This window comes from Ailuropoda melanoleuca, chromosome 1 (assembly GCF_002007445.2).
Source record: "Ailuropoda melanoleuca isolate Jingjing chromosome 1, ASM200744v2, whole genome shotgun sequence".
NCBI lineage: Eukaryota > Metazoa > Chordata > Mammalia > Carnivora > Ursidae > Ailuropoda > Ailuropoda melanoleuca.
Window position 1 is genome coordinate 190,245,475 of NC_048218.1, and position 27,715 is coordinate 190,273,189.

The window sequence follows — 27,715 nt, forward strand, 5'->3', positions numbered from 1 at the left end:
TTAAAAATAAAATCTTAAAAAAATATTATGTACACTGTAATCTGACTTTTGTTTTTAAAGTGAACAAAATAAAATGAAACATATAAGAAACTTGGCTGGAGAAGAGGGATGCTAGAAACATATATACCAAATTGTTAATTTGATAGTGTGGCTATCTTAGGTTGTAGTGATTTCTGTTTCTTTTTTGTTTTTCTCACCTGTATTTTCTCAATTATCCAAAAAGAACTTGTTCTTCTATAATAATACGTTTTTTAGCTAAAAATAAAAAAAAAATTAAGAATTGCCAGTCACAGTTTTTCGGAATACTAATACTTAAATAATCTGGGAGTATCTGATAAGAATTCAGCAAATATTTGTAGAATGAATCACAGAGTGATTAAATTGCAGATTCCTAGGTCTGTAGTATTGACACTTATACCTTCATAATTTTATCCAGAGACAAGTGCTAGTTCAGTTATCTCAGAAGAAAAATGGTGCCTGAACTGTCCGCCAGAATCTAAGAAACAGCTTTAACTAACTGAATGTTGGCTGTGTAATGACAGATCCAGCAGAGTTGAGGCCCACCACAGAAGCAGCCAGGCAACAATGCTATATTTCACAGTAAGCAGGATCTGAAACAAAAGTGTCTTTTGTGCTTGTCTGAGATGGAGGGGTGGGACTTATAGCAATTTAAGTTATTTCCCCTTCATGGAAATTGAGTCAGCCTCTGATCCTGCTGTCACATGACAACTACTTATTTGATTTTTGGTAATTTGGGGAGCAGCTGTGGACAAATGATTTTTCTGCAAAAAGAGCCAGCCATGTTTTGACCCATTAGCAAATGCCTGGGCGTACTAACCTCCCTATCTACCGTGTTCTTCTAATCCAGCGACAGCTTCAGCAACTTACCTGCCTTTTTATTGATATTTGTGGCTGTTAATAAGCATCTGAATATTTGAAAATGCATTTTCTAATCCTTTTTATCATGGTCGTCAACCCTCCATTAGGGCACTGTGATAAACACAGGGTCGTAAGCTGTAAGGTGTTTTACAATGTGGGTAGACTACTTTCCCCTGACAGGTGGGTCAGCATGAGCTTTATTGTTAGCAGATTAAATTGCAGTGTAAAGAATCTGGAGTGAAGGCAGCTGAGAGCGGTGTTCCTTTGGTCTGCAGACTTTTCCTGAGTCTGCTGTCTGGATGTTCATTGATGCCCTCTCATTATGCCATGTGATTTCACGAGCTGTTGCCTCTGTCTGCAGTGCCCTTCTTTCATTCTGGCACCTGAAGAACTCCTGGCTGAAGACTCATGTCCATAACGATATCCACTGTGTCCTTGCTGCCTTGTCTTCTCTGTGCTTCCTTAGCCCACTGGTGATTTTCACTAGAACGTGATTTTTGCTTTTTTAAATGGCACACGGCTTCTTACTTAACTTTATTAATTTGTACATTTGTTTTTAAGCTCTTATAACCCTGGGGATTAAGAAACACAATAGGGGAATTGGTCAGGTAGGGTCTTCTATGATGAGTAAAAGGAAAGCTTTACTTTGGATTGTGAACATCTGTAAGGCAGCTGAGAGATAGTCTTTTTTCAGCCTTTGCAATGTTGAATTTTCACGAGGGACAGATTGGTCTGAATTATTGTATAAGCTTACTGTATTAGAATTTTCTTTAACAATGTCATATAATGCCTGTGATTAGAAGCAAGTCATTTTAAAACTTAAAAATAGAAATGTAGAGGGCGCCTGGATGGTTCAGTTGGATAAGTGTCTGACTCTTAATTTCAGCTTGGGTCATGATCTCAGTGTCATGAAATCGAGCCCTACGTTGGGCCCCTTGCTCAGCGGGGAGTCTGCTTGAGATTTTCTCTCCCTCTGCCCCCCCACCCGCCCCCTGGCTTGTGCAAGTGTGTGCTCTCTCTAAGTAAATAAATAATCAATGGGGGGGGGATGTAGAGCTGCACCATTCAGTGGGGTAGCCAGAGCCGCATGTGTTAAGTTAAAATCAATTAAAACTAAATAAAATTTTAATTTGAATGCCTTAGAACATTTTCATGTGGTCAGTAGCCACGTGTGGTTATTAGCAGCTAGTGTTTTGGACAGTGCAAATTTAGAACATTTCCATTGCAGAAATTTCTATTGGACAATGTTCATCTAGAACCCATAGAAGAGTTCATGTATTTTAAAGCATTTGGTGAAGTAGATTCACCTAATTCTTTTCTATGGAAGGATGTTCCAGTTGAAGAATTTTAAGCAACCTGAATTTCCCTGTGCTTTCTTTACATTTTTCTTTGGTTGTGGCACCCTCTAGTGTTTCAGCTTTGGTCTAGCTATATTATCATGAAATAATCTGTGATTTGAGTCTAAGAACATTGAAATATTTTGGAAAATTTTGTGTATATATGCATTTTTCTAGGGAGGGGGTCTGTAGTTTTCACACATCCTCAAAAGGATCCATAATCCAAAAAAGAATAAGAACTACTCTCAGATATAGGTCCTTCCTTATATGGCCAAACTTTATTTATTTTTTTTAAGATTTTATTTTTAAGTGATCTCTACACCCAATATGGGGCTCAAAACCACAACCCCAAGATCAAGAGTTGCCGTGTTCCACCGATTGAGCCAGCCAGGTACACTTGGCCAAAACCTTTTAGTTTGTGATCTATAAGCATTTTTTTCTCCCACTATAAAAATAGATCATGGAGACCACTGGTAGCTTAGTCCGTTAAGCATCTGACTCTTGATCTCTGCTCAGATCTTGCTCTCAGGGTCATGAGTTGAAGCCCTGCATTGGGCTCCATGCTGTGTGTGGAGCCTACCAAAAAACCACAAAAAGCAAACAAACAAAACTCAACAAAAAAAAGAAAATAAATCCTGTGGCTTTCCTTTTGACATTTCTATGCTTTGCTTATATTTCTGTGTGGAATTAATAATGATAATGATAGGTAACAGTTAGGTAGTACTTAATATATTCCATGTCCCATTTTTTGCACTTGTACATATTTACTCATTTGGTCCTCAGTAATTCTATTAAGTAGGTCCTATTATTTTTCCCATTTGAGAGATGATGAAACTAAGGCATAAAAGTCAAGTGAAACTTCTCTAAGGTGCTAGTGAATGGCAGGGCAAAGACAGGAATCCAATAATACTTCAGCTTCAGACTGTGCACTCTTAACCACCTTGCTGTAGAAGTGAGGTTAAGCCTTAAAGCAGGTATGAGGTGGAATGGAGAGGAGATTTTGCATACCTTTGTACACTTTGTGTCCAGTTATATAATAAGAAAAAATAGGGGCACTTGGCTTGGCTCAGTCTCAGTAGAGCCTGTGACTCTTGATCTCAGGGTCATGAGTTTAAGACCCACGCTGGGCATGGAGCCTACTTTTTTAAAGAAAAAATAATAACTCTAATTGCTGCAAGCCACACTGGAAATTATACTTAGTACCCACTGTTGATTTTCAGTAGGTATGCATAGATCTATGTAGTCTGTCAAGAATTTAAGAGTGGTAGATGAAGGTCAAAACTGCCATTGCTACCATATTTTCTTTGATTGGTCCAAACACCTGAACTAGTCTATTAATTGAATAATATGACAAATCTTTTTGAGACTGTCACTATTATTTCCAGAAGAAGACATTTATTGTAATACTGTGATGTTGATTCTGAGGTTTCTGGAATGTTAGATTTATTAAGTGTCTTTCTTAAAGGATAAGTAAGATAAGGGGGCCTGGCTGGCTTAGTCCGTAAGAGTGTGTGCCTCTTGATCTCAGGGTCCTGATTTCAAGCCCCACATTAGTCATAGAGCTTACTAAAAATAAAAAATAAAAAGTAGCTGAGATACACTCAAACAGATAAAAGTTTGCATTTATATCTCCTACCTCCCTTTCTGTCTATACCCTCTTCTTGTAAGGGCCCCATTTCTCTCTTCATGGGTCATATTATAATCTCTAACCTAGCCTTTTTTTAATGATTCATCAGACTCAAGATTTTGAATTCAATTTCTATCAATGTATGGAAATAGAAACCCTAGTGGTGGACTTATAAAAATATATCCTTGGAATCTACATTATTGACAGTATAAAATATCAATACATTTTATTATATTGACTTGTTCAAACAGTTTTGCTGCTTACCAGCACCCTATGAATTATTTCTGATGAGGGTACATATTTTCTTCCCTTTGTATCTATGAAGGCCTAGTAAACCATAGGAGGTATTTCAGCGGATTTCATTCTGGGAATGGGTTACACAGGGGTTGGAGACTGAAAGGGCAAAAAGCAGACACCAGGGGCGCCTGGGTGGCTCAGTCGTTAAATGTCTGCCTTCGGCTCAGGGCGTGATCCCCGAGTTCTGGGATCGAGCCCCACATCAGGCTCCTCCGCGGGAAGCCTACTTCTTCCTCTCCCACTCCCCCTGCTTGTGTTCCCTCTCTCGCTGGCTGTCTCTCTCTGTCAAATAAATAAATAAAACTTAAAAAAAAAAAAAAGAAAAAGAAAAGCAGGCACCAAGGTAATCCAGATACTAATAATTACGCGAAGCCCCTACCACTCCTAGAGCTGGGGGAACAGAAAAGAAGACTCTGGGAGCTCAGAGGGGCCCCCACACAGCTGGTAGCTGGATCTCTGAGCACCAGGCAGCTGGTGCTCAGCCTCCAGGGAAGAGGAGCACAGAAGGGTCTGTCCTCTTTGCTGGAGCAATATTGATAGGAGTGAGAACAGCAAGGAAGTCCCTTTTCCCTCTCTCCTCTCTATTCATGCTTTTGCCTCCCCTCAAGAAAACCTAACAGGAAACTGGCAGGCAAATCTGGTAAAGGTTGACTGACCCAGCCCAGAGCTGGTAGAAGAGAGGGCTTGGAAGTGAGAGACAAGAGATGAATAGCCAGGACAACCTTACAGAGAAATTACAGAAACAGTAATGCTTGGATTTAGCTTTAGTAATTAAAATATACAAACCAATTACCCCCAAACATTTATTAAAGAACAAATTATAATAGCTACCATTCATAAAGACTTGATGGAACCAAGCCCTGCCTTCAATGAGCTTACAGTATTGTTTTCACAGTACTGTGGATACTCATCCTTAAGTCATTGTGACATTTTGTGGTAAAGCTTGTTTTTCTCACATATTCTGTAAAAGCACTATCATTAACTGGATCCTGGGCTCTTATTAATATTAATGAATCATTACAAATTTTATCAGCATATCAGAATGAAAAATACAAATACATACAAAAATACATGCAATACATACATGCAGTCATAAAAAATTTTGTTACTTTCAGATGCTCCAAATTAGGAAGTTAGTCTTACATGCAAGGCAAGATGATTTCTAAACTTCAACTGTGCTGTTCTCTTGATTCTTAGCACAAGATAGGAATTTGATTTTTCTAGTGACAGTTTGCTCTCGTATGTCACTTAAATATTTCAAAGGCTCAATTTGGAAGGCTGTATTGTGGTTGTTTTTAAAGTCTACTTTGGTAGAAGTCAAAGTATACACTAATATGATAAAAAATCAAGTAAAAGGATTTATAATAGAAATCAGCGGCCTTTGCCACACTCTCTCTACCCCCTGCTTTTCAGAGACAGTTAACTTGTTTTGTTTATAATTTAATTATTTTTGTTTATGGTATTATCAAGCAATAATTCCTCCATAACTCTGAATAATAATTTATCAAACGTGGGCAGTTTTTACTTTCTTCTGTGTGAGGATTACCTCACAGCATTTTCTCCATTCCCCTCTATTTTTGATGGTTACATTGTCCTACTGGATTCTGCCATCAGCTCTTGATAGTGTCTCCTGACTCCCTCACTGCGTGAAGATAGGATGTCAGTGCTCCTTAGCCATTCCTCCACTCCCCCACCCTTCTCCCACCACAGGTCTCTCCGCTTTATCTGTTTTCACGTTGTCGCAGTTCATAACCTTTACATTCTATTTTGTACTGTATTTAATTTTCTGTATTTTTACCTATATTTAATTTTCTGTTTTATGGAAAACAATAAACTGCCTACATGACTGTGGCTTTATTTCTTTTTCCCCTTTGGAGAGCCCAGTGGTGTGGGAAGGTATTTTTTTTCAAGTCCCATATCACCCGTGGGCTGTTTGAAAGAGAATATTCCTAGGAAGGTCAAATGGATTCTTCTTGTCTTAAGCTCCATTTATTACTCAGAATTAAGCTACATTTTCCCCTTGCTTCTATTTTCACCTTGACTTTCTTGTGCGGTTTTTTTCTTTCTGCTGTGTTGAGATTTTGATCTATTACTCTGCATTCCCCCAAGAATCAAATCCTGTTGTTAACTTTGGGCTTTTTTGAGAAAGGCTGTTCTCTTGAGTGAAATTTTTCTTTCTTTCTTTCTTTCTTTCTTTCTTTCTTTCTTTCTTTTTTTTTTTTTTTTAAAGATTTTATTTATTTATTTGACAGAGGTAAAGACAGCCAGCGAGAAAGGGAGCACAAGCAGGGGGAGTGGGAGAGGAAGAAGCAGGCTCATAGCGGAGGAGCCTGATGTGGGGCTTGATTCCAGGACCTTGGGATCACGCCCTGAGCCGAAGGCAGACCTTTAACGACTGAGCCACCCAGGCGCCCCTGTTGAGTGAAATTTCTAACCTAGTTATGAGGTTTAGATTCTGGACATGTCCGGGAATATAGTTGAGCCTCTTGGTTTTCCTGTCCCTGCTTTGGACTGTAGACACAGTCTTGCTCTGAGACTTTCCTGTAGGCAGTTCTTGCCGTTTTTCTTTTGATATGATAATGCTATTGATTAGCTTGCCTTTACATTTAGTTATACCTTGATTAGATTTCCTGGTCTCTTCCTACTTTGATTTTTAAAAATACTCCACACTTAATCTTATCCATTATGTGTGGATTAGATTAAATTGAACTCTGTTGGACATGTCATCCAAATTCCAGTAGTTTCCTAGGAATTATTGACTACAGCTACCAGGGTGCTGGGAGACAGGCAAATCCGTGTTTTGTGCCCTCTTCGTTACTTTTCAGTCCCGCCCTTACTGGCCCAGAATGGAAAGAGCAGGAACTCCTCTGTACCAAACTGCCCCATCCCAACCCACGTTAGTTTATATAATAAAGAGGAATCTATAGATAAAGCACATGTTGCGCCTCCCCCCCCCCATGATGATCCAAGCTAAGAACATTAAATGTGGTGTTATTGTTTTGGGGAATGAATTTCTTGAATGGAGTGTTGACTAATCTGTTGAACATCACTGGCTCCAGGCATGCCTTTTCTTTTGGATGCGGTATTTAGAGTGACAGGTTGCTTTCACCTTGCTTCTCACATCTTTTGGGAGGAGTCACTGTTGGGTCCATGTGCTGGCTCTCCATTTGTGCACTGTCAGGAAATTGTGCTAGAGTTGTGGGTGCTCTGTAGTCTCCTTATTTTATGAGAACAGTATCTCAGTTGCTGGAGTTAATATAATTAAGGAAGAGCTTTTTAGATGCCGAGCTCAAAACCTTTTACACACAATTAAGAAAACCATATTCTTAGAGCTGCTTGCCTAATTTAAAGATGAAAGAATTGAGACCCAGTCCTTGAAAGACTAGTCAGGTAATGAGTGAAGTAGGATAGGACCATAAAGACCTACAAATTCTGGCATCATCATCATCATCGTAATTAATATTGAGCATTTATGTGCCAGGTACTGTGTTTCTCGCTTTATTGGGATGATCTCATTTAATCCTCATATCCTTTGAGCACAGGTATTATCGTTTTCTTTTTACTTAAAAACAGATGTTGAAATTGAGGCTTAGAGGTTAAGTAACTTGTCCCAGGCATCCTGGATATCTGAAAATAGTCTGTGCTGTTTTTAGAAATTGTTAGTATCTAATATGTTTTCACTTATTAGCAGTTCCTATCAGTTTTGCTGTCCACAGATTCTAACTGCTCATGGATGAAAGCGAAAATGCTTTACTAGAAATGAGTGAATGGGTAGTTATGAAGATCTCCACCGATATGTTTATGTCAGTCATATCTGGCTTTTAACAACCTATTTTATGTATTATTTCATTGGAAAGCACCATTTACAAGTATCCCAGTCTGGTTCAAAGAAGTCTGAAATACCTTTGCCTTTGCTTTTTACAGAGTACGGAATAAGAGTAGTTAAGAGGCTGAAGGGGGGGATGAGGAGAGAGGTAGAAAGATGAGGCACTGGGCACAAGTGACAGGCCTGTGAAACAGACAGCCCTATTGATTTCTGCCACGAACCGCATTCTGCAGGAAAGAATGGAAATCCATTACACCAAGTGCATAGCGGACAAATCCCTTTGAAAAGCAGTTAGATGCCATCTAATCCCAAATCATTTAAAAACAATTTTGAAGTACCAAGAATTTTAAAATGCCCTAAATAGTTTGTCTCTTACACTAGAAGAACGGTGAAATGGATGGAAAAACAGCATTTTCATTGTGTTTTCCTCTCATATATTATGTTTAATTGTGCAACTTAAATAGTGTGTTAAAATTGCATTTTAGATATGTACAAATCTGGGGGGTAGGTAGTCCCTTGAATATTCTAAAACACACCAAACATAAGATATGGAAGAAACCTTACCAGATACCTTTCTTAAAAAAGAAAGGAAGGAAGGAAGGAAAGAAAGAAAGAAGGAAGAAGGAAAGAAGGAAAGAAAGAAAGAAAGAAAAATTTATTTTGATATAATTTTAAACTTTTAGAAAAGTTACAAAAATAGTATAAAGAACTCTCATTACCCACATTTCCCAGATATTAACGTTTTACTGTGTTTTCTTAATTTTTATTCTCTTTTAAATAATTCTGTTTTACCAGGTACATCTTCTAAATCTCCATTTGAAAGTTGTGAAAGTATTATGCCACACAGAGATACAGGGCTGGGGAGTTGACCTCAAGCAGAAGAGAGAGTGTGGAAAGAGGGTGGGGGAGTCAAATGATAGCTGAGTGATTCCTAATCTTTTTGGATTTGAGGCATCATGCGGTTGTTTTATTTTGTAATTAAAATGAATTTTATTTTGAAATACAGACTACTCCCTGAGATAACTGAATAGTCCCAAAGTTAAGAATCAGAATTAGAAGGATGAGTTGTGATGTGTATAGTGGTGTGAGAGTGACAAGAGATAATTAAAAGTTAGAAGAAAAAAAAAACTGGAAACAGCACAAGAATATAAAACAGAAATCAAGAGCCTCCAAAAGGTGAAATTTTGGTCGTCTACAAAGAACCAGTTTGCTTTAAGAACAAAGACAACAGGATGAGACTTAAAGCAGTCGCACTCTGGTGTGTTTGGGGGAGGAGGCGGCTAAGGATCCAGGGAGGAAAAAAGGAAAGAAAGCAATCACGCAGAGAAACCAAGGATTTTAGAAGTTTCCAAAGAAGAAAAGGAGAGTTTTACAATAGAGTAGAATAAAAATGAGAGAAGAATTTTGCATGAATAGATAATTATGTTCTTTTTACTTGTAGCCATAAGGGTTATATCTATATGGCTGCCTTTTTTTTTTTTTTAATTGGTTAACTGTAGCTATGCAGTGCTGCATTCTGTTGCATGCTGGTTGAATTCCAAACTGGGCATTGAGGGTTGGGTTGTACAAGTAGGGATTGTTGGTGCACAAGTTAAACACTCAGCTTGTCAGTATGCATCAAAATTTAAAATACATATACTCTTGACTGAGAAATTCTACCTTTAAGAATTTAGTTTTTTTAATTAAATTTTTTAAATTTTAATTACAGTGTTATATTAGTTTCAGGCTTACAATATAGTGATTCAGCAATTCTATACATTACTCAGTGACTCTTAATCCCCTTCATGTATTCCTCCCAACCCCCCCCAACCATCTGTTTGTTCTCTATAGTTACGATTCTGTTTTTTTTGGTTTGTCTTTTTGAATTTGTTTGTTTTGTTTCTTAAATTCCACATATGAGTGAAATCATATGGTGTTTGTCTTTCTCTGACTGACCTATTTCAGAGTGTTTTACTCTTTTTTTAAAAATCAAATAATATGCAGAGGTTTTTTTTAAAGATAATAAGGGCTAGTTTTATTATTCTGCTCTATGATAGTTATTTATTCTTTGCACAGTAGTTACACTGATGTCAAGGATGATTTTTTTTAATTGTGGGAAAATATACATAACATAATATTTACCATCTTAGCCATTTTTTTAAAAGATTTATTTATTTATTTGAGAGAGAGAGAGTGCGTGTGTGACCAGATGGAGGGGCAGGGAGAGAAGGAGAGAAGCAGACTCCCTGCTGAGCATGGAGTCTGGCATGGGGTTTGATCCCAAGGCCCTGAGATCATGACCTGAGCCGAAGTCAAGAGTCCGATGCCTGGGGCACCTGGGTGGCTCCGTCTGTTAAGTGTCTGACTTCGGCTCAGGTCATGATCTTAGGGTCCTGGGATCAAGCCCTGAGTGGGGCTCCATGCTCGGGGGCGGGGGGGGAGTCTGCTTGTCCTTCTCCCTCTCTCTGTGCCCCTCCCCCCACTCATGTTCTCTCTGTCTTTCTCTCTCAAATAAATAAATAAAATCTTAAAAAAAAAAAAAGTTGAACACCCAACTGAGCCATCCAGGCACCCCTTAACCAGTTCTAAATGTATATAGTTCAGTAGTGTTAAATACATTCATATTGTTGTATAATTTCCAGCACTCTTTTCATCTTGCAAAACGGAAGCTCTATACCTGTGAGGCAGTCCCTCAGTTTCCCTTCCCCTCTCGGCCCCCTGCAACCACCCTTCTACTGTCTGTCTCTATGAATTTGACTACCGTAGAGACCTTATGTAAGTGGAATTACATAGTATTGTCTTTTTTGACTGACTTATTTCCCTTAGCAGAGTATCCTCAATGTTTATCCATGTTGTACCATGTGTCAGAATTTCTTTTTTTTTTTTTTAAGCTTTCACTGAGGTATAACTGACAAATTGAGGGGAAGGTATAGTTTTCCCATTTGCCCCCCCATCCCCACACTGGCATGGCCTCCCCCAGTATCAGCATCCTCCGCATTTTTTACAGTGGGCGAGCTTACACTGCCATATCATCATCATCCCGTAATTCACATTATGGTTCACTCTTTGTGTTTTACATTTTGTGGGTTTGGACAAACGTGTAATGACATTTTCCACCGTTATAGTCTCAGACACAGTAGTTTCACTGCCCTACAAAATTTGTGCTCCACCTATTGATTCCTCCTTCACCCTAATCCCTGGCAACCACCGATTCTTTTACTATCTCCATAGTTTTCCTTTTCTAGAACTTTGTATAGTTGCCATCATACAATGTGTAGCCTTTTCAGGTTGACTTCTTTCACTTAGCTACGCCTTTAAGGTTTGTCCATGTCTTTTCATAGCTTGGTAGCTCATTTCTTTTTTTTTTTTTTTAAGATTTTATTTATTTATTTATTTATTTATTTATTTATTTATTTATTTATTTGACAGAGAGAGAGACAGCCAGAGAGAGAGAGAACACAAGCAAGGGGAGTGGGAGAGGAAGAAGCAGGCTCCTAGCGGAGGAGCCTGATGTGGGGCTCGATCCCAGAACACTGGGATCACGCCCTGAGCCGAAGGCGGACGCTTAACAAGACTGTGCCACCCAGGCGCCCCTTGGTAGCTCATTTCTTTGTAGTGCTGTATAATATCCCATTATCTGGATGTTTCATAGTTTATTTTTCCATTCACCTTTGAAGGATATTTTGGTTACTTACAAGTTTTAGCAATTATGAATATGCCATAAACATCTATGCAGGTTTTTTGTGGACATGTTTTTAACTTCTTTGGTAAATATCAAGGAGCACAATTGCTGCATTGTGTAGTAAGAGTATATTTAGTTTTTTTTTTTTTTAAAGATTTTATTTATTTATTTGACAGAGATGGATACAGCCAGCGAGAGAGGGAACACAAGCAGGGGGAGTGGGAGAGGAAGAAGCAGGCTCATAGCGGAGGAGCCTGATGTGGGGCTTGATCCCATAACGCCAGGATCACGCCCTGAGCCAAAGGCAGATGCTTAACCGCTGTGCCACCCAGGTGCCCCAAGAGTATATTTAGTTTTGTAATAAATTTCCAAACTGTCTTCCAAAGTGACTATACCATTTTGCATCCCCACCATTAATAAGCGAGGATTCCTGTTGCTCCACATCCTCAATATTTTCTCCTAGTCTAGCTTGTCTTCTCATTATCGCCATAGAGAGTATCTTTCTTTCTTTCTTTCTTTTTTTAAAGAGGAAATGGGGTTTTTTTCTAAGATTTTGTTTGGGGGGTACACAAGTGGGGGGAGGGACAGAGGGAGAGGGACAAGCAGGCTCCCTGCTGATCACGGAGCCTGACACAGGACTCAATCCCAGGACCCCGAGATCATGACCTGAGCGTTAGTCAGATGCCTAGCCCAGTGAGCCACCCAAGTGCCCCGAGAGTATCTTTCATAGAGCAGAAGTTTTTAATGATGTCCAGCTTCTCAGTTATTTCTTTCATGGATCAGGCATTTGATGTTGTCTCTAAAAAGTTATCACCATAGCAAAGGTCATCTAAATTTTCTCCAATGTTATCTTCTAGGATTTTCATAGTTTTGAATTTTACATTTAGGTCATTTTACATAGTTTTGAATTTTACATTTAGATCCATTGTGAGTTAATTTTTGGAAGTGTGTAAAGTCTGTCTAGATTCATTTTTGGTATGTGATGTGCAGTCATGCTAGCAGTGTTTGTTGAGGAGACTACTTTTTGGCTCCATTGTATTTTTTTTTCAAGATTTTATTTATTTGATACAGAGAGAGACAGCCAGCAAGAGAGGGAACACAAGCAGGGGGAGCGGGAGAGGAAGAAGCAGGCTCCCAGCGGAGGAACCTGACACGGGGCTCGATCCCAGGACCCTGGGATCATGCCCTGAGCCGAAGGCAGATGCTTAACAACTGAGCCACCCAGGTGCCCCATGGCTCCATTGTATTGCTTTTGCTTCTTTGTCAAAGATCAGTTGACTGCATTTATGGGGACCTAATTCTGGTCTCTGTTCTGTTCCATTGATCTGTTTGTTTTTTCACCAATATCACACTGCCTTGATTACTGTAGCTTTATAGTAAGTCTTGAAGTAAGTAGAGTAGTATCAGTATTCCAGTTTTGTTTTTCTCCTTCAATGTTGTATTTATTATTCTGGGTCTTTTGCCTCTCCATATAAACGTTACAATCAGTTTGTTATGTCCGTAAAGTAACTTGCTGGGATTTCAATTGGGATTGCAGTTCAGTTGGACCAACTTAGGCCATCTTGACAATATTGAGTCTTCCTATCCATGAACGTGGAATCTGTTTCTGTTATTTAGTTCTTCTTTGATTTCCTTCATCAGAGTTTTATAAATAGATCTTGTCCATTTTTTATTAGATTTATACATAAGTATTCTGGGTTTTTGCTTGCTAATGTAAATGGCATTGTGTTTTAAATTCAAATTCTATTTGCTGGTATATAGGAAAGCAGCTGACTTTTATATATATGAACTTTGTATCCTGCAACATTGCTATAATCACTTATTAGTTTCAGGAGGTTTTTTGATTCTTTTGGATTTCCTATGTAGACAATCATGTCATCTTGAACAAACACAGGGGTTTTTTTCCCTTCCCAATCAGTTTACCTTTTATTTCCTTTTCTTGTCTTACTGGACTAGCTAGGACTTCCAGTACAGTGTTGAAAAGGAGTGGTGAGAGGGAACATCCTTGCCTTATTCCCGACTTAGCAGGAAAGCTTCTAGTTTCTTGGCATTAAATATGATGCTAGCTATAGATTTTTTATAGATTTTTTTTTTAATTTTAGAGAAAGAAAGAGAGATGGAGCATGAGTGGGGGGAGGGGCAGAGGGAGAGAATCTCAAACAGACTTCCCACTGAGCGAGGAGCCTGCCACAGGACTCAGTCTCATGACGCTGAGGTCAGGACCTGAGCTGAAACCAAGAGTCAGACGCTTAACAGACTGAGCCATCCAGGTGCCCCAATTTTTTATAGATTTTTAACAATTGACTCTAGTAAGTTCTTCTAAGTTTGTGTTCCTTTTTTTTTAAGATTTTATTTATTTATTTGAGAGAGAATGAGAGAGAGAGAGAGAGAGATCACAAGCAGGGGGGAGGGGTGGAGGGAGAATCAGACTCCCTGCTTGCTGGGCCTTGATCTGAGGACCCTGGGATCATGAGCTGGGGCAGACGTTTAACCAACTGAGGCACCCAGGTACCCCTGTATTCCTTCTTTTTAAAAGCTAAATACTGTTGTATTTTATATATATCCACATTTTGTTTACGCATTTATCCTCTAGTGGATAATTGGGTTGCTTCCACCTTTCTGGCTATTGTGAATAATTCTGCTATGAACATGGGTGTGCAAGTAGCCCTTTGAGACCCTGCTTTCAGTTCTTCTAGGTATAATTCCTGGAAGATAATTGTTGGATCATATGGCAATATTTTCAGTTTATTGAGTTTATTGATTATATGCAAAATTTTATATACAAGGATATTCCCTGAACCAATGTTTATAATAGCAAAAAATGGGAAGTGGCCTTGCTATGTATCTGTAGGTGATTGGTTACATAATTACGGTACATCCATACAATGAAGTATATATACTGCAGCTGCTTAGAAAGACCTGTATGTTTTGACATGTCAAAATGTCTAGATAGATTATAATATGAAAAAAGCAAATTATAAAATAATATGTGTAATGTGAACCTGTTTTTTTTAAATATTTTATTTATGAGAGAGAGAGAGAGAGAATGGGAAGGGCGAAGGGGAGAGAGAGAAGGAGAAGCAGACTCCACACTGAGCTGGGAGCCTGATGTGGGCTCTATCCCAGCACCCTGAGATCGTGACCCAAGCCAAAGGCAGATGCTTAACCAACTGAGTCACCCAGGCGTCCCATATATGAACCTGTTTTTATTTAAAATCATATATATGTATGTATGCTTCAAAAAAATTTTTAAGGAAAACACACTTCTGTAGGTTGAGGGGAATGAGGGGATAGATTATAAGTGCAGCAGAAGAGCACACCTTTATCTTACTATTTTACAAGTTATTGCATCATATCAGGATTTGTAAGAGGCACAGTTTTATAAGCAGAAAAACCAATTTTTAAGTGATCGTATTTTTGGAAAAAATAAAGCTTGACTTCTGTTTGTCTGTGAAATACAAAGAAAATGTTAAGTATTTCATTTACTTACTAAGTGTTTTTATGTCTACAATGTCAAATGCAAGTCACTGGGATCTTTAAAGTATGTTTTTATTGTTATGTGTAATATGAAGGTGTATTTATTTCCTGTGGCCTGACATATAAAATTAGCACAGTGAATTTCTACCAAAATGGTTTTACATAAGGAAAATGTTCTACCATTTTTGGATCATACTTGAATGGTGCTTTCCATTTCCTGTGACTTGGTGTAGTGAGGTATGTAGTGAAATAGCAGGCTTCCTCTGTTCTTGAGGAAAATATTGCTTAGTTTAAGCATCCTGTTACACTACATACTGAATTCTGTTCTTTGCCTTGTCTTCTGACAGTAGATCTTCATGGAGGAGCACGGAGTGACCCAAACTGAACACATGGCTACCATAGAAGCCCATGCAGTTGCCCAACAAGTACAGCAGGTCCATGTGGCCACCTACACAGAGCACAGTATGCTGAGTGCGGATGAAGACTCACCTTCTTCTCCTGAGGACACCTCTTACGATGATTCAGACATACTCAACTCCACAGCGGCTGATGAGGTAACAGCCCATCTAGCTGCAGCAGGTAATGCTATTTGGATTGAAAGCTCTTCATTTTTTTGCTTAACCTCTGGTATTGTGCATATCTGAAAGGGCCTAGGATGTAGGCATTCTTACATATATTTTCATATCACATTTTCATGATTTTTTTAAGGCTTGCGTTTACAGCTTATGCCTGTATTCTACTGAGCCTTAGGGTCTAGAATGGCATACTATTAATGATGACTTTGGTTTTGTTTTTTCATCCATTCCAACCATCTTTTGACTTCTTACTGAAGTATTTAGTCCATTTACATTAAATGTAACCACTGGTATATTTAGGTTTAAATTTATGATGTTAACTGTATGCTTTCTCTTTATCCCACTTACTCTGTGTTTACTTTTCCTTTGTGTTTTGGAGGGACTGAAAAGTTTTTAATTTTTTTTTTCTTGTTAGTTTGGAATGTATAGACACCTTTCCTAATAGTGGTACCCCTAGAAATTATAATACATCCTTAACTTATTTCAAAGTCCTCTGTAATTGGTACTTTTGTCCTTTTAAGGGATAATGCAGGTTTCTTAGAACACTTGAATTTCATTCCCCTGCTCCTGACCTATATGCTGTTATTATAATGTGTATTAATTCTTTGTATATTTTAAGCCATACAAGATATTATTTTCATTTTATACTTAATTAGTGTTCATTTTTTCCTTTATATCCAACTTGCCTTCTGAAAATTTTTCTTCTACCTAAAGATAAATTTGGTATTTCCTTCAGCGTGGAAGTCTCTCAGTTTTTCATTGTCTGAGAATGTTTTTATTTAACCTTCAATCTCAAAGGATGTTCTCACTGGGTATAGAATTTTAGGTTGACACTTACTTTTTTCCCCTCATATTGAAGATACTGTTCCCACTGTCCTCTGGTTTCCATCCTTGCTTTTCAGAATTCAGCTGTTTCATTCTAACAGCTGCTCCTTTGAAGGTTATCTCCCACATAGGTCCCTCTTCCAACTGTTCTTAAGATTGTCTCTGTCTTCAGTTTTTTGTTTGTTTGTTTTTCTGTTCTCAGTTTTTGTGATATATCTGGCTTTGGACTTCTCATTTATTCTGTTTAGGATTCTTTGAACATCTTGAATCTGTGGATTGATGTCTTTCATCAATTCTGGAAAATCTTAGCCAGTAGATTTTTTTTTTAAAGATTTTATTTGTTTATTTGAGAGAGAGAGCAAGCACAAGCTTGGCGGGGGAGGGGGAAGGGGTAGGAGGGGCAGAAGGAGAAGGAGAAGCAGACTCCCTGCTGATCAGGGAGCCCCTTGTGGGGCTCTATCCCAGGACCCTGGGATCATGACCTGAGCTGAAGGCAGACGCTTAACCCACGGAGCCACCCAGGTGCCCCTTAGTCACTAGATTTTGCTTCGGTTTTGCTTCTGCTCCATTCTGTCTTTTCCTTCTGTGACTCCAATTAAATATGTTAGTTTTCCTCATTGAATCCTTTATGTCTCTTACGCTCTGTTCTATATTACCATCATTTTGTCTCTTTATGCTTCACTCTATGTAGTTTCTTCAAACTGTCTTCCAGTTTGTTAATTTTCCTCATCCACTGTGTCTGAGGTGATTTAAATCTGTCTACTGAGGTACTAATTTTAGTAATAGTTAATAGTTTCATTTTTTTGTTTTAGACTTTCTAGTATTTTTTTTCCTCCCAAATTTGTACTATTATAGTTTCCATTTGTTAGTAGAAAAAAAATTTTTTTAATCTCCATGAGTGAAGGGGCACCTGGGTGGCACAGCGGTTAAGCGTCTGCCTTCGGCTCAGGGCGTGATCCCGGCGTTATGGGATCGAGCCCCACATCAGGCTCTTCTGCTATGAGCCTGCTTCTTCCTCTCCCATTCCCCCTGCTTGTGTTCCCTCTCTCGCTAGCTGTCTCTATCTCTGTCGAATAATAAATAAAATATTTTTTTAAAAAAACAAAACAAAAAGATATAATCTCCATGAGTGAAGTAAGCATTGTGATTTTCCAATAAATTTGGTTAATTCTTTCTAAAGTGCCTATTTGGTCTTTTTCTGTTATATGTTGTTAGTACTGTTTCTTATTTATGTTGGTTTTTCTCTGTATGTATCAATTATATTTAAATGAGTGCTGGGTGGTGTGTTTGGAAATTTATTTTTAGAAATAATTTGGGGTCTAGAATAATATTATTGTCCTCTAGAGAGGATTTTTGTTTGCTTCTGCCAGATGCCTGAGGACACTAGCAGTCCTGGATTATCTTAATCCAATTTAAGGTTTGAGATTTTTCTGGGCCAGTAAATGACTTAAAGCTGGCTCTATTTTTTACCATTCTCTTTGCTCTTTACCTTGTATACTTATCACTATGTGGAAGACTCCATGTAAACCATGCCTGGATGGGTTTAATACTGTATAAGGAACACTGATCTTAGAAGATATTTAGGGAAAGCTGGACAGCAAATCAATGATCAGGAATGGCCAAAATACTTCATCTTTTTTTAGTATGTGCTGTATTTAAGGAGAAGAAGACAAATGCGTTGAAAAACAACCTTATTACTCTCAGTTATTATCCACGGTGTATTTCTGGAATTGTGAATTTAAAATAAGGCTTAGTGGCAGAACACATATGAGATGTTTGTAAAATATATTTTTGAAATATTTATACTTCCCAGAAGAGGGCATCCTGACATAATGAATGCAGGTCAACCTCTTTCCTAGGAAGGAAGATGCTTTTGAGACATAGTTCTACTGTATTACTATACTTCATTGTCATAGTGTTAAAATTAGGAAAGGATTTTAATCTAACATTTTCACGTGGCAGATGTGGAAACAGAGGCCCAGCTGGTAGAAATGATTTACCTTGTAATCATTCAACAATTATTGAGGAATTACTTTATGCTCTATATCACTGTATATAGATACTACGAACAAGACAGGCAAGAGCTTGCTCCTAATGTAGCTTACAGACCAGTGGTGGGGAGAGGGTACAAATAATAAAGTAAAATAGTTTCAAAAAGCACTGAATACTCTGGAGGAAATAAGGTGAATGGAGAGGGAAGGGAAGGAGATTGCTTTTTCTAATCCTGTTCTTTTCCCTCCCTCCACTGAGGTAACCACTGTTCTAAATTTCATCTTTATCATTCTCATGCACTTCTTTTATTTCTGCTATATATGTATATATCAGTAAACAATACTTAGCATTGTTTGGCATGTTTTAAATTTTATAAAAATGATCACTCTAATCCTATCTCTCTGTAACATTGTTTATCTCATTCAGTATTAGTTTTTTGAGATTCATTCATGTTGATAATGTGGCAGTATGTTTTTATTTTAAATGTTATTTGGTATTCCATTCATTATCTGAATATGACATATATTGGCATAGCACTTAAGCTGTTTATAAGGTTTTGCTATTACAATAACTGCAAATGAAAATTATTTTATCTTTTCTTGTGCAAATTGTGGGAGTTTCTTTTGGCCTTGGTTTTCAAGCTCTTGACAGTTCCCATAGTGATACATTTTACATTGTGATCTGGGATTAATGAATGCCCATATAACTGGAATAACAATTTCTCATGGAGTAATACCCCTCTGCCATGACACACCCACTGATATGTTCCAGTATCTTTCACTTTATTACATTTTATTAAAAAACAAAATCTACTCATGAACCCTCAAAGAAGAGAAACCTGCAGTTTGAAAACACTAATGAAGGGTAGACCCAGGAGGAGAATGAGAAGGCAAATATGGGCACATTTTCAACTTTACTAAATGTTCCAAATATCTTTCTAAATCACTGTATTAATTTGCATCCCCACAAACAGCATGCTAGAGTGCCTGTTGCTTCTAGTCCTCACCATATTTGGAATTGTCAGTCATTTTCTGTTTTTGCCAGTCTGATGAAATAGTATCTCATTGTCCGTTTAATTTGCTCATCTCTGAGCAGAGGTTCCGGCCAGTGCAGGAAGACAGGATAGAGTGCCATTTCAGACTGTTGAAATGACTTTTTATTGACTATTGCTTTTCTTCTTTTGCATATTTCCTCTTTATGCCTTTGTCCAATCAGGTTGTTTGTCGTTTTTTCTTATTGTAAGAGTTATTGATATATTTTTAATACTGTTCTTTTCTTGATAATATGCATTGCATTTAGTATCTTCTCCCAATTTGTTGACCACTCCTTCCCTCAATTTTTTATTATTTCTTTTTGTCCATTAAGGGTTTAATTTATATTATTGTGAAATTTATCAGTCTTTTACCTTACTGTTTATCCTTTTGGAGTCTTATTTAAGGAATTCTTACCCCTGAGTTCATAAGTACTCTACAACAGTTTATTGGAGAAGTTACGAAGTTCTTTGTTGTTTTAATTTAGCTCTTTAATTCACCTGGAATAATATTTTTGTTTATATGATATATGGATCTAGTTTCATTATTTTTCCATACAATCATTTGTCCCAGTACCATACTTTTAATAGTTCATCCTTTTCCCACCTCTGTCTTCTGACACAGGAAGGTGTTTATGAACTCTTAATTCAGTTGCATTGGTTTGTCTGTCCTTCAGCCAGTTCCATATTGTCTTAATGACTGTAGCTTTATAGTAACTACTGATATTTGATAGGATGAGTGCACCTTTTAAAATTCTTAAAATTCTTCACAATTATTCTAGCTATTCTTGGCCTTCTGCACTTCCATTTAAGTTTTAGGATCAGCTTCTCAGGTTCCAGAAAAACCTATACTGGGACTTTTATTTGAATTGTATTGAATTTATAACTTAGTTAAGCACCTGTATTCATACTAGCCTAAAACTGGAAATTACCCAAATGTTTATCAATAGGATAACAGATAAACTGTGATTTCTTTATATTCTGATTTATATTCTGGAATATTACTCATCATTAAAAAAGAACAAACTACTAACACATATAACACTACGGATGAAGCTCAAAAACATTCTGAGTGAAAGAAACCTTACATGAAAGAATATATATTGTATGATTCCATTTATTTGAAGTTCTAGAATAGACAGGGCTAAAATAGGGTGAAAAAGTCCGAATTGTGGGTACTTTTGAGAGATTGGTAGGGAACTGACTGGAAGGAGACATGAAAGAACTTTCCGTAGTGGTGGTATTATTATAAATCTTGATAGGAGATTGGTTATCCTAAGTGTCTACATTTTCAAAATTTATGGTACACTTACACAAAATTGAATGTACCCTTAAGATTTGTGCATTGCATTATATGTAAATTTTACCTCAAAAGAAAAACTTGAAATAGTGAACTCTAGCTAATGATACTCCTACTGAATTTTAGGGGAATCGTACTGCAGTTTACATGCATCAAAATAAAAACATGATAAGAATTGATGAATGGATAGAAAAATGGATTGGGGGGGGCGCCTGGGTGGTTCAGTCGTTAAGCATCTGCCTTTGGCTCAGGGCGTGATCCCGGTGTTATGGGATTGAGCCCCGCATCAGGCTCCTCCACTGGGAGCCTACTTCTTCCTCTCCTAATCCCCCTGCTTGTGTTCCCTGTCTCGCTGGCTGTCTCTCTCTGTGTCAAATAAATAAATAAAATCTTTAAAAAAAAAAAAAAGAAAGAAAGAAAAACAGATTGGATGCCTGGCTGGCTCACTAGAGCATGTGACTCTTGATCTTGGGGTCATGAGTTCAAGCGCATGTTAGGTATAGAGATTATTTAAAAATTTTTTTTAAATCTTAAAAAAAGATGGATAGATGTATATGAAAAAATGTTATGGTAGAGTGGTAGATATATAAATATTCACTAAAAAATTCTTTCAATTTTGCTCTATATTTGAAAGTTCTAGTAATAAGATGTTGGACTCCTACAAATCAATAGAATAAAAACAAATAAGCTAATTTAAAAATTGACAAAGGACTTGAGTAGACATCTTCCTAAAGAAGACGTACAAGTGGTCAAGAAGCCCGTGAAAAAGATGTTCACATTACTAATCATCAGGGAGATGCAAATCAGAACCATTATGAGATGCTACCTGACACCTGATAGGATGGCTCTTATAAACAACAACAACGAAGGATAAATATTAGCAAGGATGTGGAGAATTTGGAACCCTTGTATGTTGTTGGTGGTGGTATATAAAGCGGTGCAACCTCCATGGAAAACACTATAAAGGTTCCTTAAAAAATTCAAAATAGAACTACCCTATGATCCAACAGTTCCACCTCTGGATACTTAGTCGGAAGAATTGAAATCAGGATCTTGTAGTGTATTCACATTCCCATGTTCATCATTCACAATAGCCAAGATGTGAAAGCAGTTAAAGTGTCCATTGACAGATGAATGGATAAAGAAAATGTGGTGTATATATTGAATGGAATATTATCCAGCCTTTAAAAAGAAGGAAATCCTGCCATATGCAACAACATGGGTGAACCTTGAGGGCATTATGCTAAGTGAAATAAGCCAGTTACAGAGAAGGACAGCTACTGCATGATTCCACTTATCTGAGGTATCTAGTCAAACTCATAGAAACGGGTAGAAGGGGGGTTGCCAGCGACTGGGGTTTGGAAATGAGAGTTGCTCTTCAACAGGTACAAAGTTTCAATTATGCAAGATGAATAAGTTCTAGAGATCTGGCGTACAACATTGTGCCTATCTTTAACTGTATTGTACACTTAAGAATTAATATGGTAGATCTCATATTAAGTGTTCTTATCACTATTAAAAAATAAAATACTGGAAAAAATGTATCAATAGGATTTTTTCATCTCCCAGCTATTTAGAATGGAAAGGAAGGTTAAAAGCGTTAATTAATTTTTTTACTTGCTCTGGGGCTCTTTAGAGGAGTTTAAGTCAGACTGATTATACTACTAAATAACATGTAGAGAGATTTGTCTAGATTTTCAGGGAGGATTATTTTAATTGAGCTCCTTAGACCATATATAACATATATGCTAGTATAAATGTGAGTAATTAAACTTAATTTTCATGTAAGCCTTTTTATAGGGTTTACAAATAAGGATAAAAGTGCATCATCTGCTTAAAAAAGAAAAAAAAAAGGAGTGCCCTTGATATGTTGAGATTCCATGAATCAGAGACTCCAGTAATTCCTTAGGGTCTACCCTTTATTTTAATAATTAGTTTCAGGGCAAGCCAGACCAACTTTTATTAACATTTTTTCCTTAGAGTGGGATAGTTTTCATCTCTTCCCTGCCAGCATGCTTTCATCAGTTAAACTTTGTGGTCAACAACTCCGTTTTAGGCACAATTCTCAGATGTATAAGAAAAAAATTTCCAATTAAGATAATATTCTTCCAGCTATTCCTCTTATGGGTGATGTTGTTACTATTAGAGTTCCAAGCATGAGTGATTATCTCTGACTTCCTTAACTTGGCAGTGTCTTGGGGTAATGGAAAGAGGGGCACAGGGATGGAAATGAAATTTGAAATCTGTGATTATTTTCTTTTGGCAAGCTCTTCCTCTCAGTGCTGCGATTTCATCTAGCAGGTCTGAGAATATTGCCTTCGCAGTATGGGCATGCTGGCAAAACAAAACAAAACACAGCGTTATATAAAATTTAGCTAGTGTGTGGTGAGGAGGTGTTTAAGTCCATCACTTTTTCAGATTCATTGTAAGTTTTATTGGTAAATGAAAATATGATTTGTGTTGAACAACAGCAAAGTATATTGATAATATTAGGAACATTCTGTATTTACTGAGAACATATTAGTAAATAAAGGCTACCTTCTTCATACCTTTAATTGTTTTCTGTCTCATAGAGCTAACAGGCTTTGCCTGATCTCAGCACATGCATTATTATTTCAGGTCCTGTGGGAATGGCTGCTGCCGCTGCTGTGGCGACAGGAAAGAAGCGGAAACGGCCTCATGTGTTTGAGTCTAATCCGTCTATCCGGAAGAGACAGCAAACGCGCCTGCTTCGGTGAGGGCTCCCTTCTCCATATTGTTGCCGTTCCTCCAGTGCTTCATGGTGTGGATGACAGAACTAGAACATACGTTACTGGGAGCTCCGAGGATACCAAGTTAGAGTCCTTGATGGCAGAATTAGACTTGAAAGTACTCCTGTGGAATCAAATAAATGAAACTGGAAATGATGAACAGATGAGGAATATCACATCATTTCACTCAGAGAAAATTTTTATGCCTGCTCTGTGCCAGACATTGTTCTAGGCCTTGGGAATATAACAGTGAACAAAACAAATTCACTTAAAGAGCTTATGTTCTAGTGGAGGAAAAAAAGTAAACATATATGTAATATGTCAGATGATGATAAGTACTATGGAAAAAAAAGAAAGTGGAGTAAGAAAAAAAAGAAAGGTTTGGGGGGATATAGTAGTTTCTCTTTTTTTATAGGGATGGTCTGGGAAATCCTCTTTGGCAGGCAGCCTCTGAGCGGAGACCTAAAGTAAGTAAAGGCACTGTTGATGTCTAAGGGAAGAGCTTTTCAGGAAGAGAGAAGAGCAAGAGGAACGTTTCTGAAGTGGGATGGTGTAACAGTCACGTTTGAGGAATAGCCAGGGGAAGAATGACAGGAGAGAGAGTCAGAGCAGTAGTAGGGAGCCACATCATGGGGGCGTGGATCCAGTATAAGGGCTTTGACTCCTGTTCTGAGTGAGATGGGAAGTCAGTGAAGGCTTTTGACCAAAGCAGCAATATGGTCTGATTTATGTTTTTAGAGAAACCATCAGGCTACCATGTTGAAAATAGAATTTGGGTATACCAGAATGGAAGCAGGGAGAGCAATTAGGAAGTTATTGTAGTAATCCAGGCCAGGAATCATAGGGTCTTAAAACCAGTATAGCAGCAGCAAAGGTAGTAAGAGGTGGTCATCCTGAATGTATTTTAAAAGTCAACTCCAACATGATTAACTGATGGGTTGGATGTGGGTGTGTGAGCAAAAATAAGAGTGAAGGGGACCTCAAGATGTTTGGTCTGATTACTGGAAGGGTTGAGATGACACTTACTGGAAGAGAGGAGCAGGTATAGGACTGAGTGAGGGTAGGGCAGAATCAGGACTTTGGTTTTGGACACGTTAGGTTTGTGATGCCTCTTAACCATTAAGTGGAGAAACAATAAGCGGTTGATATGTGAGTCTGGAATTCAAAGGAGAGATCTTGCTGAAAACGGCCAAGTCTTAAATTTTATCTAACACTGTGAGACTGGAAGAGGTCACCTAGGGAGTAAGTGCGGACTGAGGCCTAAAGAACTCCTCTAAAGGAGTTTAGAGGTTGGAGAGATGAAGGGAATGGGCAAAGGAGTCCAAGAAGCTCCCAGTGAGTCAGGAGGAAAATCAAGAGAGCAGTAAAAGTGTAAAATGTGTTTTAAGAAGAAGTGCATGTGGTCAGCTCTGTCAAGTGCTGCTGTCAGGTTGAATAAGATGCAAATTGACCGTTAGATTTAGCAACATGGAAGTCGTGATTGAACTTGGCAAGAGCATTTCCAGTAGAGTGGTAAGGATGAAAGGATCGGGGTGTCTTCAAGAGAGAAAGGGAAAAGAATTGGAGAACATGACTATAGACCATTCCTTCAAGGAATGCTGCCAAATTTCTTGTTTGGCGTATGGTCCTTTGCTGAAGAGTTTTCTGAAGAGTTTGTAGGTTGCACAGAAAGATTATCACACAGGTATAGTACACGGAGGACTTAATATTTGATGGTTGCACGACATGCATTCCATATAGGATAAGAAATTTTGTCTCTTAAATGTTCCAGAGCTTTTTTCTTGTAGTGTTTTAAATATTATATCCAAAATCTCTAGGTGTTTATTGGAATGTTGAATCCAAATGGAGTGCCAGCGCATGTAAATGATATGTGACAAAGGCTAGAAAATACAGTTTATACTAAGAACAGAAGAGGAAGAGTATAAGAAACTGAGGGAAAAACCCAGAAAGTACTGATCGGAAGCTTTCAGCACAGAGTTTATATACCACCATATAGGCAGTTCTTCTCATGTCTTTTAATGATGGGATATGCCAGAGTAATTAGAATGTGTTATATATAGAAATGTCTTTGCTATAAGGGGCATAGACATGACAGTACATACTTCTGGAGAAAGATGGAAAACTAGATATGTTCACTTTGTTTCATTTGAATTAATTACTCACCAGTCCCTGGAAAGAGTAGACTATATTCCCAGAAGGATTATGGAATGTAGAACTTGAAAATAATCTCCCATTATTTCAGAGGAAGAGCCCAGTGTTTATTTCATCCAGTGTTGATGTATTTAAAAAAGCTCTCTTCTTCTTTTGTAAGATATTACAGGACCAAGAATTATTGTTCATATGCAATGAAAATCTAGAAAAGACAACATTTTTGAAGTCGTATTTCTGGATAAAACTATGTCAGTGAGACATAAACAATGACTATATCAGTCAAAAAAATTAGAAGCAGGTCATTTAGGCCTCCTTCATTAAGCATGGAGATGTTATGATAATGTCTGCAAGAAAACGTCTCAGCAGTAATCTTTATTATAAGTTGCAGTAAGAGAAAACCCCTTTAGTGTTGCTAGGATCAGGAAAAATTATACTCTCCATGTTTGACATTGTGTCATGGCTGTGTCCTGGTGTCCTGATGCAAACTTGTAGCTGACCCTTATATCAGTGGGCTAGTCATTGGTCTTTAGGACAAAGGTATGCACATATTTCTGCTGAATAGGGTATTCAAATTCACACTCCCCTTTTCACATTTCGGGTAAAAAAAAAAAGCAAACCCAACATATCTAATCAGAATAGTTGTCTCAAGTCAAAGTAAATTTTGTTTCTGTGTCATTGTAATTTCTCTCTTCTTTAACCGTTTTTATTCTCTTTTCATTCTCTGATTCAGGAAACTTCGAGCCACATTAGATGAATATACTACTCGAGTGGGACAGCAAGCTATTGTCCTCTGTATCTCCCCCTCTAAACCCAACCCTGTCTTTAAAGTGTTCGGTGCAGCACCTTTGGAGAATGTGGTAAGAAAACTCAGCTGTGTTCTCAGATATTCACTCTTGCTTTCTGTGGTTGTTGTTCGTTCTTTTGATCCTCTGTCTAGTACAATAGCTATTACTTCTATCCTCCCCTCATCTGGGGGTTGGAGTGGACTGGTTTTCAAACCACTTTATGTAGATCAAAATAAAAAGGATTATTTCTGTTTGTACAAGATATTCTACCCTATCAGATATTCCGTCTGATAGATAACTTGCGTATGTCAGATCCAAGGGGGGAAAGATGGTGTTATGTTTGTTAAGAAACTACCACCACAGGATTTTGTGGGTTTTTTTTTTATTTAAAGTTATTTACTTATTTATTTATCTGAGAGAGAGAGAGAGAACACGAGCAGGGTGAGGGGCAGAGAGAGAAGCAAACTCTCTGCTAAGCAGGGAGCCCGACACAGGGCTCAGTCCCGGGACTCCGGGACCATGACCTGAGCCAAAGGCAGATGCTTAACCCAGTGAGCCACCCAGGCACCCCAAGGATTTTGTAAGAAAATGACTGATTTATGTCAGAAACAAAATGGGAGATAATTCCAAGATATAAACTTCGTGAGGCAAACTTCAGAAAGCATCTTACTGATTGCTGGTATTTGAATTGCATATTTAAAATCTCTTGCATTTCTTTGAAGAATTTGACACTCTGCTTCAATTTTGAAATACAGTTGAATATTTTGATTGCCTAACTGTCCGTAGCTAAGTTTATAAACATAGTATTTTTTTTTTTAAGATTTTATTTATTTATTTGACAGAGATAGAGACAGCCAGCGAGAGACACAAGCAGGGGGAGTGGTAGAGGAAGAAGCAGGCTCCCAGCAGAGGAGCCTGATGTGGGGCTCGATCCCACAATGCCGGGATCACGCCCTGAGCCGAAGGCAGATGCTTAACCGCTGTGCCACCCAGGCGCCCCTATAAACATAGTATTTTAACCGTTGCATACTTATAAGTGAGTTAAGTTTTCTCTGCCCGAAATAACTTTAAATCATTAATAGAATAATGGTCTGTCAGATTTAAATTGCATTTTGGTTTTATTTGGATGACATCAATTAGCTAAAGGGACAATTACTGGATTTCTCCCATACTGAATGTAGACATTTCAGGAGTTTAGAACTG

General features: G+C 37.9%; 1 protein-coding gene across 11 annotated transcripts in view; it reads left to right on the top strand.

Moving 5' to 3' along the window:
• The window catches only part of NRF1 (nuclear respiratory factor 1), a 141,358-nt gene that overhangs the window by 32,694 nt on the left and 80,949 nt on the right, over positions 1–27,715 (top strand). For 10 of the 11 annotated variants that reach the window (XM_034671986.1, XM_034672010.1, XM_034672004.1 and 7 more), the window contains 3 exons: positions 15,452–15,683; positions 23,446–23,560; positions 26,458–26,584. In XM_034671986.1, the coding sequence (XP_034527877.1) occupies positions 15,461–15,683; positions 23,446–23,560; positions 26,458–26,584 (465 nt within the window). In that variant the 5' untranslated portion in view covers positions 15,452–15,460. The remainder of the gene's footprint in view (positions 1–15,451; positions 15,684–23,445; positions 23,561–26,457; positions 26,585–27,715) is intronic. The other variant, XM_034672002.1, reaches the window with a different exon arrangement.